The sequence below is a fragment of the Centrocercus urophasianus genome, unplaced genomic scaffold (genome assembly GCF_019232065.1).
Source record: "Centrocercus urophasianus isolate 14NV4802_14NV808 unplaced genomic scaffold, USGS_Curo_1.0 seq_16, whole genome shotgun sequence".
Classification (NCBI taxonomy): domain Eukaryota; kingdom Metazoa; phylum Chordata; class Aves; order Galliformes; family Phasianidae; genus Centrocercus; species Centrocercus urophasianus.
Window position 1 is genome coordinate 25,703,790 of NW_024884711.1, and position 14,312 is coordinate 25,718,101.

The 14,312-nt window shown below is 35.6% G+C and overlaps 1 protein-coding gene across 7 annotated transcripts in view; it reads left to right on the forward strand.

Moving 5' to 3' along the window:
• The first annotated feature begins 75 nt into the window (after window positions 1–75).
• The window catches only part of LOC122159287 (krev interaction trapped protein 1), a 37,208-nt gene continuing 22,971 nt past the window's right edge, over window positions 76–14,312 (forward strand). The window contains exons 1-15 of one of the 7 annotated variants that reach the window (XM_042816726.1): window positions 76–490; window positions 577–664; window positions 1,350–1,493; window positions 1,914–2,073; window positions 3,401–3,493; window positions 4,347–4,476; window positions 6,349–6,592; window positions 6,897–7,012; window positions 7,437–7,580; window positions 8,704–8,860; window positions 9,099–9,206; window positions 10,277–10,433; window positions 11,359–11,510; window positions 12,149–12,315; window positions 13,681–13,768. In XM_042816726.1, the coding sequence (XP_042672660.1) occupies window positions 1,392–1,493; window positions 1,914–2,073; window positions 3,401–3,493; window positions 4,347–4,476; window positions 6,349–6,592; window positions 6,897–7,012; window positions 7,437–7,580; window positions 8,704–8,860; window positions 9,099–9,206; window positions 10,277–10,433; window positions 11,359–11,510; window positions 12,149–12,315; window positions 13,681–13,768 (1,818 nt within the window). In that variant the 5' untranslated portion in view covers window positions 76–490; window positions 577–664; window positions 1,350–1,391. Of the gene's footprint in view, window positions 491–576; window positions 665–1,349; window positions 1,494–1,913; window positions 2,074–3,400; window positions 3,494–4,346; window positions 4,477–6,348; window positions 6,593–6,871; window positions 7,013–7,436; window positions 7,581–8,703; window positions 8,861–9,098; window positions 9,207–10,276; window positions 10,434–11,358; window positions 11,511–12,148; window positions 12,316–13,680; window positions 13,769–14,312 lie in introns of those variants that run through there. The other 6 variants (XM_042816725.1, XM_042816727.1, XM_042816729.1 and 3 more) reach the window with 6 other exon arrangements.

Below are 14,312 nucleotides of genomic sequence, written 5' to 3' on the forward strand. Positions count from 1 at the left end.
CCGGAGCCCGGGCCGGGTGCGATGAAGGGCCTTCAGTTCCCGGGGAGCGGGTTGAAACGCGTTCCTCTGAGCTGCGCCTGCCTGCCTGCCGACAGCGGTACCCCTTACCGCCTCACGGTCCGGTTGGGATCACTGGCGGCGCATTCTGAAAGTGGTCAATTTTATTGTCGCATCCTCGCAACCCCACCCTTTTCGTCCTCCCTTTTTGTTTTCTGAAGTCACGTGGCAGCTCTCAGAGCCATTTGTTTCCTGGAGTCGCCGTCCTCCCTCTGAGCAGAGCGCAGAGCCTTTCAGAATTCACCCCGCGCTGCTTCGCCTGCCCCTGGTCCTGCCCTAAACCCTGAGAATCCTGGGGCACGTATCGTGCTTCTAAAGGATGGGTCTTTCTTCTTCTTTTACATCTCACAAGTTACTGTATTGCTTATTTGACGTTACTAGAGGATGCTATAATTCCAATTCATATTTAGATATTTTCATTCTGATATACTTTGTAAGTGCTGTCATTACGTCACCTAAGTAATGCAGTTGTGTTAGCTGAAGGTGCTTTTATTTAATTTTTTTTAAATATATTTTCAGGTAGTCTGGTCCCGACAAAAATACTGGAGTAAAAGCATGGAAATCTGAAGACCTCTGTTCCTCCTAAAAAGGTGAAGAATGTAAAACGGTACAATTACAAATCTTCGTGAGTGGATTAATCTGCAAACAGCATGTGAATGAAAGGGAGTTACCAAATATTCTGTGAAATCAAGCTGGCAACTTATTCCTTCTAGAAGCTGTTTGAATGAATTGTGCCGAGTTTACAATTCTGCCGAAGTAAAGAAAAAATAAGTCCGTATTATAGCTTATTTTTATCTGTTCTGTTACTTGGGTTGTAGGCAAGACTACTTATTGGGAGGGGAAAAAAGAAAAATCAGGGTTGTTCTTGAACTGATAAAAATGCAGTACTTTCTAATAGCACCATTTCTGATTGATATGCTTGTAACTTTACAGTGGTTTTATTTTTTAGGTTCGTATAGTTGAATTTCTTCAGCTTTTCGTCTGCCTTGTAAAATGGGAAGATATTTACAAACTGAAAAAAACAGTTTTACTGTAAAAGAAATTTAGACAAGAAGATTTTTCATATTAAATCTGTATGATGTTCCCCATTCTTTTACTCATGTCCATGTTATTGCTTAATGAACAGGAGGCAGAACTACCAAAACCATTGGTGTTTTTCCAGTTAAAGAACAATTAATGAGAAACACAAAGAATCAGTACGCATAATTACTGTGTTCAGGATTTAGCATGTTGTTGGATTTATTTTTGTTTTTATTTTTAACTGAATCATCCTATCCATTCATTATTTCTAGGGATAAAATAACAACTAAAAAAAAAAAAAAAAAAAAGAAGAGATGGGAAATCCAGAAACCATCGGGAATGCATACGTTGCAGTGATTCGTCCAAAAAATACTGCAAGCCTGAATTCTCGGGAATATCGAGCTAAATCCTATGAAGTAACATTATTTAATATTTTTGTTCAATGACGTTTTAAAAATAATATGTAATAATAAGTGTATAATAATACAGCTTAAAAGAAAATCTGACAATAGGATATGACATACATGTCATATATCTGCTATGTGTTGCCCTATCATTAGAATATTTGAACACTTTACAGTTTGTAATTTTGATGTTTTATTTCATTTCAGGGCCTTTTGCCCTGTGGGCTGCTCAGTGCAAGGGTGCAGCCTTGTCTTTTTGTCTTTAGCCTTAGTGTTAAGGAGGTTGTTCTGACTTTGCCCTCCTGCTGCTCCAGATTCAGTACTTCCTGAGTTATATTACTGCTTTTATAGTGGTATGATAAATACACGCATAGGCATGGAGTTGTTCTGTACTTGTCTAAGTTGTCCTTTTGTTTTATTATTGTTTGAAAGATTTTGTTGCTCGAGGTTCCCATTGAAGGTCAAAAAAAAAAGAGAAAGAAAGTTTTATTGGAAACTAAGCTGCAGGGCGGCACTGAAATAACCCAGAGCATCTTGGATTATGTCCTGGAAGCCACCAAACCAATTTCACCAGCCAATCAGGGTATTAAAGGTAAAAATATTTTATTCTGATTTGCTGTCAACAGCTCTGTAAAATAGTTTAAAACTTAAACAGGGTGTGGGGAGATTGTCAGAGAGCATGATGTTAGTTTGAAAGAGAAGGTCTGCTTTGAGTTCATAAAAAAACACCCAAGCCACACAGCTTTTAATTAGCCATAGTTTCTCTTTACTTTCCATCTCTGTAAAATGCTTACTAAAATATTCTCAAATGAATATTTTCCTGTCCATACTGCTTTTTAATCTCAAATTGAGAATTCAATTTCTGGCAAACCAGATTGAAATAGCTTTTCTAACCTTAATTTCAGCTAAAATTCCAAATAGCGAATTGATTATTTACAAAGTCTGTTCAATGCCAGCATTGTTAAAAGTATCTATGTGAATGTACATATGGCATAACTGCATTGGTTACATACATAACTTGATGAGTATGCTGGTTGTTTTTTTTTTTTTCATTACTATGATGTAGCTGGTCCAGCAAGTGACCTCGTATTTGTGCTGACAAAAATTGGTTTACTCAGCTTATTTCATTTCCAAACTGGTATAAACTGTACTGACTAAAGCACTTTGTTTCTTGTGTATCTCCTCTTTGTTTTGTAAGCAAGGTTACACTGGGAAGGTTGTCAGGCCAAACAAGACAGTACAGTGCTTGGAAAAGGAATAGGTGGTTGCATAGTAAAATGCTGCAGATGGTAGTAACCGGACCTAACAAAATTAGTGAGGCAGGAAACATAACTTAATAGCATTAATACATGCTTCCTAACAAAAGCAAGACTGTTTCATACCACAGTTTTGAACTGACTCACACAGGACGGAGGCATTAATATGCACCGTTTAGTGTAGCCCCTGCTAAAATATGCAGCTGTGGTCAGAAAAGCAAACAAAATGCTAGATTCTGTAAGGGTAGATGGGAGGACAGCATGGAAAATACTGTCCTACCACTACATGGATCATCCTAACATGAAATACGGCGTGCAGCTGTGCTTTCCCATTTCAGAAGGAATCTTCTTTAACTTAAAAATTGGTGGTTTTGAGACATGAGAGCAACCTGAATAATCAGGAGCAGGGAAAAGTTATTGTGAAAAAAGGTGTACAGTGCTGTCATTTTTCAGGCTAATGACTGTGTACGTATTGGTGTTCTTTATTTTGTGTATTTATTTTGATGTTCTTGGCTTGATTTAGATTTTAGCTAGTAATATGCCCTTTTTCTTCCTAGAAATTAGGAAGGATTGGTCTGATAGGCATCCAGTTAACTGTCTCTAGACTGTTTTTATGTATTTATTTATGTTGGTTAATATTTTCATTTTAATGTAATGTGCTAGGGAAGCGTGTAGTGCTAATGAAGACATTCCCTCTGGATGGAGAGAAAGCAGGCCAGGAGGCATCACTTTACATCGTTCCTACTGTTGTGAAAGGTAACACTAAGCATAATTTCTGATGCTGCATTCATTTTAACAGAAGTTCAGTTGAAGATTTCAGGATTTTTGTAAATGTGCTGTATGTCTTTTTTATTTAAACATCAAAAAGTTAGAGTTAGGTAGAAATCTGTATACTTTAAAACCTGAAAATGTTACTTAAAATCCTCAGAAAATGTACTGCATTTGTTTCCATAACCATAGCACACTTTTGATTTAAGCTGTTTGTTCACTGAATGCATACATTTTGAAATATAATCAACTCCTATAAAATTCACTGAACATAATTCTATTTCAGACATCCAGACTATTCAGTTCAGAGTTGTTTACTCAGAGAAGAATGCTTAGCGAATTCTGTAAACAGTTTTGTTTGAACAAGGAATGATGAATGATGTTTTTAGAAGCAAAGTGTACTGCTTGTCAGGAAAGTATTTGAAAACAAGCCTGAAACAAATGCCTGTGTGCTTTTGCTGAAACTTCTTTTTGCTTTTGTGATAAGACCCTAATGATAAAAACTATCAAAAAAATAAATACCATTGTAGAGTTACCAATAGCAATGATCTCTTCAGTTCTGAAGTCCTATTCTTTCTTTTTCTGGTAACAGCATGCATTTCATATTAATTCCTCAGATGAAGCTGATAACAGTGATGAAATAGTAACTGGACACTTCAAGGTTTTTAAGGTTACCCAATTGGGATATGAATAGCTATGTGAGGACTCTAATTTCTGTCAGTTGTATGGGGAAAAAATTGAACTGCTGCCAGTAGGTTGGGAATATGTAACTACAAAAGACACAGGAGGGAAAATAACATTATTTTCTTCAATACATCTTCAAAGTGTGTTTCCTTTTTAGATAATACAAAATACACATACAGTCCAGGATGCCCTGTGTTCTACTGTTTACAAGACATCATGAGAGTCTGCAGTGAATCCAGCACACATTTTGCAACGCTTACTGCAAGAATGTTAATTGCCTTGGATAAGTAAGAAATACCATGAATGCAAATACAGAGACATAGAAGATAAACAAGGAAATTTAAGGATATAGCAAATAATTTTTACATCATTTTTCTGATTAAGAAGAAAATGATACTATGTTACTTCATGGTTATGAGAAGCATGACAACAAATTTCTAAATCTTTTAAAAAATGTTTTTGTGAACTGAGAAATAGTCTTCTTAATCCAGTGATTTACTGGAAATCCTTGATAATGTTAAGGTTTTAATTAATGTTTTACGAAATCATATAATAATATAATCATATAATAATATCAAATCTTCTATAATTTCCACAAATGTTATCAATAAGAGTATTTGCAAGAATGTAGAACTAGAATTTTATACCACTTAGATTTCCCTTTACAAACCCTGAAGTGCAGCTTTCTGAGCTGTACAAGTTTATTTGCAACAGGGAATTGACTTTAAGAATGGCAATTAGTTGTGTAGCCAGATTTAGAGCAATTAGAAAATTTAACATATTAAAAGGGTTTGGGCCTCTTTATGTAGCCTTTACATAGGAATACCAGGCATAATTATGTACTAATTTCTTTGCAGGAGTATCTGTTGAAGTGAATGAGACCTTTACTTTCAGGAATAGGAAAGCACCATGTTTATGAGCATGTTTTTCTGCCACACATAAATAAAGTTAGGCAAAAATCTTGGCTAATGCAAAAATATTAAGTTACAGGCAACTGCCTAAAAAGGTTCTGCGTGTAGGCAATTTCTGTATTTTCATGTATGCCATCATGCAAGATTTTCTATTTGTTTGCTACATAATGAATGCCTTCATATTCTGAGCTCTGCTTAGCATATGTCACCAGCCTTACAGATGTGAGCGAAACCTTGGAAGTATAATAGGAAAGAGTTTATATTGATTGTTCTCTAAGTAGGTAGCCAGAAACAATGCTTGTAAAAGATTTCATAGAGAAATTCCTTGAAAATACCCTCAGACAGACAAGAGGGTGTTCAGAGCACGATGGCCACAGTTTTAATGTCCTTCACAGCAGGGCGATGAGTAAGTGAAGGGAGCACAGCTTGTGAAACATACAATAGATTCAGTCTGGGACTTAATCCAGGCCTAAGCATATGCTCTACACTGGGAATCACATTCTTAGATGTGACTCTGGAACAGGCAAGCTCCAAACAGTATATCAGTGGATTTTTTTTTCCAAAGCATGTGCTTCTTTATTCTACCTTTCCAAGATAAAGCACTAAGCAGAATTAATTGTATTCTAGCAAAGGATGTTTTTATTTGAAGTTTTGAGAGAGGCCTAAAACCCTCCTCTGTTGTCAGTAGTAGTCCACTTCAAACAGAGTAATCTTCAGTGCGGCTATGTAAAAGGACAGGTGGTAGCCTTTGTGAAAGAGAATTGGCTGTTTGCAAGCTCTTGAGGGACCGTCTGCTTTCTCTCAAAGTCAGAAGTCTTACTAAGTCTGTACAGATACTGAAACTTAAGGTCACACGTAAAAGGCTTTAAGTTGCAGAATTTGTGTCTTGAGAGTAGTAATACTGATAAACTGAAAGTAAATGAAGTGAAACAGCAACATTTTGGTGTGGTCAAGTGTTTTGGTTATAACCATTGTTATTTCTGTCATATATTTTAATTTCCTTTTCTTTGAGACTTTGCATCTGCAGGAAATGCGTTTGAGCAAACACATTTGCTAAAAAAAAATATCATTTATGGGGCTTAATTTAGTGTTATAAAATTATTTATGCACATTATAATTATATTTTAATTTAAAAAATTAATTTGCTGTTACTAAACACACAACTATTAATCAAAGAAATGGACAGGCATGATCAGAATAGCCCTTTTCTATCAGGAAATGAGTTAACTTGCCAAATTTCTTCTGCAGGTGGTTGGATGAACGGCATACCCAGTCTCATTCCATCCCAGCTTTATTCAGACCATCTCCTCTTGAGAGAATTAAAACAAATGTAATAAACCCTGCTTATGCTATAGAACCTGGTCAAACAGAGAGCTCGTTACACATGGGTTATACTGCTCTGGAAATAAAGAGTAAAATGCTGGCATTAGAGAAAGCAGATATGTGTATCTATAATCCTCTGTTTGGATCTGACCTTCAGTATACCAACAGGGTAAGAATTATGTTTTCATTTTGTATTTGTGGAACATACATGCTTTTCTGTTTCGTATTTTATTTGCTCATTTTTTCTGAGCATGCTTTGTTTTAATATAATCAGATTTCTTTATTGCACGCTTACTGCCAAACAGATTTTCAAATCCTCACACTTCAACATTAATCTCTTTACTTATAAAATATTATAGTCATAACTTGGGCACCAAGATAATACTTGGGCTGGATGGGGATTGTTTGGCCAAATCTCAGTAAGATTTTTTTTTTTTTTTTTTTCCAGTTTTATTTAAATTATGTCTTCACAGGTTGACAAAGTGGTAATAAATCCCTACTTTGGCCTTGGAGCCCCAGACTATTCAAAAATTCAGATTCCTAAAAGAGAAAAGTGGCAACGCAGCATGAGCAGTGTCACAGAGGACAAGTATTACATTTCTTTTTTGTTAATATATACTTTAGTTTTGTTATATTACAGTAGTACTTAGCAGACTTGGTCAGCATGAGACTCTTTACTCTAGGGCTTTACTGTACAACTGCATATTTAAATAAAAGAAAATCTATTTGAAGTCTCTAAGTACACGAATTAAAGGATAGATCAAGAAAGATTTAAATTACAAATGTTAGAGTAGCATTTCTTAGCATAATGAATAAAGTTGTGGCTTGGGTACTGCATGACTGAAATGCTAGTTGTACAAATACTGACGCATTTTAGCTGTATAAGCTTCATCTTTATTATTCATATGGCTCTACAGTTAGTCCTGAGTTAGTCATTTAAAAAAACTGATGTTCTCAACTATCTAAATGTTTCTCAACTGTGTTTCCCTCCTGCTTTTCCTTTTAATTCATAGAGAACACCAGTGGGTAGACGATTTCCCTCTTCACCGCAGTGCTTGTGAAGGCGACTCTGATTTACTAAGCCACCTTCTGGATAAAAAGTTTTCTGTTAATCAGTTAGACAGTGACCACTGGGCACCAATCCATTATGCATGCTGGTAAGTCAACCCAGTATAGTTTTTCCAATCAAATGCTTTCTTGCTGCTTTCTTGCTGTCATGACTCTTTTGCAGTATTTTATGTCATTCATCATACAGGGTCAAAAATGAGAAATAAAATTTAGATTTTCTATACTTTGTCTCTTAATATATATTATTGTATATTACTTTCTGAAGAGAAATACTGCTTGAGGTTTTGAGATAATTGCTATCTGAGTGGTTTCAGAGAAGACCAAGTATAGTTACCGTATCATCACACACTTATTTATTGCCTCTTATATCTGTCCCTACATCTGTCCTGAAGTACCTGTTCTACTTGCTGTTGGAGACACTGGGTCTAGTTTACTGTAGCAACTCTTGCAGTCTTTATTGGTTAAAGGCTGTGAGCAGTTCTGTAACGCAGCAATAGCTGAGCTGAGTGAGTGTTGGTGAGAGTCATGCTTTGAACACAATGCTGAACTCCATGATCTCCAGAAACCAACTTGACTGATTCTATGATGCTGTGATGATTTAAATCTGTGATTCTTTTCACAGCTTTTGTCAGACCTTGCAAAAATACTTCTGTTTCATCTTTAAGCAGAAGGTAGTCTTCTGTATTTATAGCAGTGTCTGATAACCTGAACATAAAAATCAAGCTTGGCTGTTTAAAAAAAAAAAAAAAAAAAAAAAAAAACACCAAAACAAACAAAAATGACTTATTTGATTTTTAGTGTTTCTCAGAAAGTTTACATACACATTTAATGCTAGGTTTCCCAGTTAGCAGCATGAGTCTTAGGAACCTTCTGCATAACATTCAGAAGCTTTATGCAGATTCTTACACAGACTTTGCAGGCAAGACTGAGCCTGTTTTGCCATGACTGAATTGCTACAGCTACCCAAATAGTGTAAAGCAGAGTTGGGTCTATCTCTAATAAATCTAGTAAATGGTTGCTAGACAGTACCAAATACATGTAGAAGTTAAACAAACTTACTAACATTCACTGTGTTTGGCCTCTAAATGTTCGCTGTCTTTGGAAAGCTAAAAGCTCTTGAGCAAGGCAGTGTACTTTTTCTTATTTAGAAGTATCTGGAAAAGATTTTAGTTTACATTTGCTGTGTCTGCTAAATTTTTAATCTGCCTGTAGGTATGGAAAAGTTGAAGCTACTCGGATGCTATTGGAGAAAGGAAAGTGCAATCCAAATCTTTTGAACGGCCAGCTTAGTTCTCCTCTACATTTTGCTGCTGGAGGTGGGCATGCTGAAATAGTACAAATTCTCCTGAATCATCCAGAAATTGACAGAGTAAGTTCTGTTTGTGTACAGAAATGGCAATTTAACATGTTTCTAGTTTGTGCATGTGACACTTTGTGTCCATGCTACAATGTGTAAACACAATGGTCTATTGAGTGACTGACAAAAATGGTTAAATATTTTTCATTGCCTCTACTTTTTTCCATTATTTATCAGTTATCTCAAATGTGACATGTTTGCCTAATTCCAGTCAAAACAATGCATTGTCAGTGTTTCTGTTTGTTTGTAGCACATTACTGATCAACAGGGAAGGTCTCCACTGAATGTCTGTGAAGAGAACAAACAAAATGAGTGGGAAGAAACTGCAAAACTGTTGAAGGATGCCATAAATAAACCTGTATGTGTTTATTTCTCTGAATATCTTGAAATTTATATTTCGTTTATAAATAGACTTTGGAAAAGCTAGGCTGGGCTCACTTAAGAGATTTTAAAGGAAGTGTGCACTATGCTTAAAAGGTTAGTGTGAAAGAGACAAACAGGCATTTTATCTCTGTAAATGTTTTTGTCTATACTTATGGCCTTGTGTCAGTATTTGATTTATTTGTAGGAGTATCACATCAGCTGCTGATCTTCTATCATCAGCTACTTTTGATTATATAATCATTATTTTTCTTTGTGCCTTATCAACTTATGGGTTAATAAGCAGGAACATTCAGCTCTTTAAATGTAGACTTCTACAAAATTGGCTTTTTATCATGTAGTCAGTGTAGGTTTTCTTAGCAGTCAGTGGAATCCTTACTAGGTTGGAAACAAAATCACAGTGTGAGAGTAGAGAGATCTACACGAGGTATTTCGTTAATTTATATGATGTGTGCATGTGTATGCCTTGAGCATCCAATTTAAGTAAGTCTTTCAGAAGGCATTCTTTGGGCACATATGTAAGTCATTGTACACTAGGAATTCTGAAAGGAAAAATAATTTGTCAGTAATATTATAGAAGTGCTAAAAGATCTTGTTGAGATTGCGTTTGTATTGTAGTGGGATCTGTATTAAGAGTGATGTTTTCCTCCTGAAAAATTAGCCTTGTTAGGTTAGACTAATAGTTGGAATAATTTATAACATGCCAGTAATAGTGAGGTAGTTGTTTCATGATATGCTTAGGCAGTTGAGCCCAAATCCTCGGATAACTGAGTCCTGTTTGCCTTGGAGTTAAAACAGAGGTGAAGTTTGCAGTATACAAGTAGAACCTCTATTGTAGTTACTGTGGTAAAAAGCCCAGTAAAAGAACTTGTATAAATGACAAAATGTAGTTTTCATAAGCAGAAATACGAAGTTGTGCAGTGTTATTTTTCTCTACATTGTAGATTTTATTGAATTATGGTTAAATTGCTTAAACTCTTCACAAACGCCAACAGAAAGAACTTTAACAAATCAATATTAATAACAATAAATTGAATTTTTATGTAGTATGAAAAGGCACGAATTTATCGTATGGATGGGTCGTACCGCTCTGTTGAGTTGAAACATGGGAACAATACTACTGTACAGCAAATAATGGAAGGGATGCGTTTGTCTCAAGAAACCCAGCAATACTTTACTATCTGGATCTGTTCTGAGAACCTCAGTAAGTTGCAAGGAATACAGTTATATTTGACAGTTTATTGCACTTTTTTAAAATTTGTATTTAAATTTTTTTTTCCTTATGAAAATTGGAAATGCACTCTCTGATAGTAGTGAAAAGATGTTCTGCCTTAATAGCTCCTTTGAAGTTTTACATATAATGTAAAAGCCAGAGCAGTGAAAATAAGATAAATACGGAGTTCTGTTTCCTCACTGCTAGAAAATGGGCAAGCAGTAATCACAGAGACAGGCTGGATAAGTGAATGAGCACTACTGAAGATACAGACTGCAGTATATAGTAGTTGGAAGCTCTGTATTGATTCTGCATTTCTCATATAGACAGGTGAACTTGTAAATTTGAATTACTGTAGCCTATTAAGAATCAAGACATTTTAGAAATGAAAATGAATATCTGCTCTGAATAGTTTATGGTTTATGTCTCAAAAAATAGAAGGTACGTTTCTAAGATAGGCTATATCTGTATTTTTCCATTAAAAATCTGACTTTTGGGCATGGCATTTCTCTTCTCTCGTAAGAGTTGAGACAAGAATCTGTCACATTTTTGCTATGTAATTTTATTTAATATGGCTGCTAGCTTTCTGGAGGTCCTTTACTTGTGGTTTTGTGGTCCATCTTGGTACTCCATTACATGTTTAAATACAAATTCACTCTTGAGAAGCTGAAAAGAACTAAAGTTCATCATTAGTGCATTTATTAAATATATGCCAATAGTTTTGTTGGTAAATCCATATTTTGAAAACCTTTTATATAAGGCAGTTTAGAAAGCATAGAAAAATTATTTATTTATTTATTTTTAAATGAATCCTCAGTTTCAGATATTCTTGTTCTGATGCAGCATCAAATCATCCACATATGTATATGCTGGGTTATTACTGTTTATTTATAAACGCAACGCTGATATTTCCTAGGCCTCCAATTGAAGCCCTTTCACAAGCCTTTGCAGCATATTCGAGACTGGCCTGAAATATTCACTGAACTGACAAACTTGGATCCTCAGAGGGAAACTTCACAGCTTTTCCTGAGAAGAGATGTGAGACTTCCACTAGAAATAGAAAAAAAGGTTGGCACTTAGAAGTGATAGCATGAAATCGTGGTCAGAATCAGAACGCGTTGAATACCACTGCTCAGTGCATTTAATGGCTGAATTTACATACTTAAACAGAGACATAAACCATGTCTCTCATCTCCTTGCCTTTTCTGTGAGAGTTTGTGGTCAGTTTCTCTCTATTCCTACTCTGCACTTACTCAGATTCTAATTTCTGGCTTTATCAATTGTGACCCAGTCTCTGTGTTTGTCATACATGTACTAACAACCTACCTTATTTTCTTTCTTTTCCCTGTTCTGTGATATTTCCAATATTTAATTGGTTGATTTCAATGGGAATATTTAAATGTACTCAAAATGGATTTGTGGGTAAAAAAAAACACAGCAAAATTTCTGTGAACGTTTTTGATTGTGCATTGTACGTTAGTAACCTTTACCTTTTAAATGCATTAGATCACTGAAGTCTTGAATTAAGTCAATCACAATAATTGTTTCATTTTTTTTCTGTTACAGAGCATTACTAAAATGTACCCAAAGCAGGATTACACATTTTGTCTTGTACCTCTGAATCAGTGAGGAACTGTATTCATTTTTTTTTTCTAAGCTCATTTTCTTTTTGAAGAAAATTCATGCTATTTAAATCTTTTAAACAGATTGAGGATCCATTGGCTATTCTTATTCTTTTTGATGAAGCCAGATATAATTTATTGAAAGGTTTCTATACGTCGCCCGATGCTAAGCTGATCACCCTGGCAAGTCTCCTTCTACAGATAGTTTATGGAAATTATGAGAGCAAGAAACATAAACAGGGCTTTCTAAAGTAAGTATGTTTTTGTTTTTAAATGAAATATTTTTAGATAGTTCCACTTACCTGTGGAAATACCAAATTTTAGGTATGGCATTTTTTATTATTCTTCTCCTTTAATGAGTCTAGTTCAGAACAACCACATAGTACTGGTAGCATTAACAGAAGTTAGGCACGGTGTCTGAAGAACATGCTGATTTTAATTATTGCTGTCCGAGGCCAGGAACAGAGGTTCTGTATTCTGCAGATCTGTGCTGAGACATAGTAATAGAAAAATGAGTAACAGTGCTCAAGCAAATGAAGAGTTTTGACAGGAGTGAAGTGGACTATGCTCCTTACAACGTCCAGTCAGACCAACTTTTAAGAATGATGTTCCTCTTTCAGGGAGGAACGTATGTAATCCTACACTAAATTTGTCAGAAATATAGGACCGGTAGTGCTCTGCCAGATGGTACTTTTCCCTCCCCTTTTTCTCCTCTTGACTGCAGAACTGGGATATGTTTTTATGCTTCCACATACAGCATGTATCAAAACATGCAGCAGTATCAAAACACATCAGGATTTCGCTTTCTGCTATGTAAATCTTCACTCCAACCCCCACCATCTCCACCTTAGTTCATTCACGTAACAGCAGATGTGCTGTTCTGGGATGCTACTATAGTTCTTATGTCCTCTCATTCACAGCTTCAGCTGAGCTGTGCTGGCTTGCTTTTCTTGGTTGCATGCTCCACCATCTGTACATCAGCTGCATTTTCTGCTGCAGTTACACTGCTTTTAAGTGTGAGCTGCATCTGAACAGTCTGTCTGTACTGTTGTCCTTGTTAGTTTAAAGGATGAAGTCTATATTAATTGTGCAAGCTAGTAGAGGCTCCCTTTAGTGTTTGTTGCCTCCATTTAAAAAGGCTCTTCATGCAAATAGCTTCACTTTCATGTTATGTGGTAACTTATTTTCATGTGGAGATGAATGGGCCTAGTCACTGGTGGTACTGAATAGAGCAGTGAACCTATAAGCCATCATCTTTTGATATTCTGGTTTAGGTGACTGTTCCTTTATAATTTTGGCTTCCATACTAGTCTTTAATCAGCTAAGGCTCACATGTTCTGCTGCTAGCATTTTCTCTCCCTGCCACATCCGTAATGCATGATACAAAAGTGGTTAACACAAAATCAACTGGATTACCATTAATTGGGAATTCCACTACATTTTAAGCCTTAGCTTCAATTTCAGGAAGGCTTCTCAGTTGCTGAGGGAACATTTGATGGGAGCTGGCTGTCTAGCTCTGTGTATGTGGTTTGAAGATAAAAACTGGCAGACACTACTCTTAGTTCTTTCTTTGTTTAATGAAGGAATTTTTTTTTCTGCTTTGTTTTTTTCTATAGTGAAGAAAATCTTAAATCTATAGTACCAATCACTAAACTAAAAAGTAAAGCTCCTCATTGGACAAACAGAATACTTCATGAATACAAGGTAGGACAAATAGAAAAATTATAGAAAATCCTGTCTGAGCATATTTTTGACTGTTCGATTGTCAGATAATGAACAAAAATGTTGGTGTGTATATAATCTGGAAATGCGTATGTTATGAATTTTTTGATGGGTTCTTGTTGGAATGCTCTTATTTCTTGTACAGTTACAGCTGATATGCTTCTTAGAAATAAATATGATTTGTCATCTGCTCATTTACTTCCATGTTAACTTTACGTTCGTGGGTACCGCCTGTACAGGTATACACGTAGAAAATCTGCTCTGACTTATATTTTCACATCTGCTCATAATGACAGGTTGATAAAGCCTGTTTTGCTGATGTAGCTTGTATGGTAGGGATCTGTTACTGGTGCACAAACTGCCTTGACTACAGTCGTTAATTTAGGAAAATTTCTATGCATGGACTTAGGATGCTTCTGTAAAAGACTTAAAAGCTTTGATTTCCAAACTGAGTCAAACACATGTGACAATTAAATTTGTGAACTTCATGAAAAATTGTAGAATAAATAAGGTGTGACAGATAGAG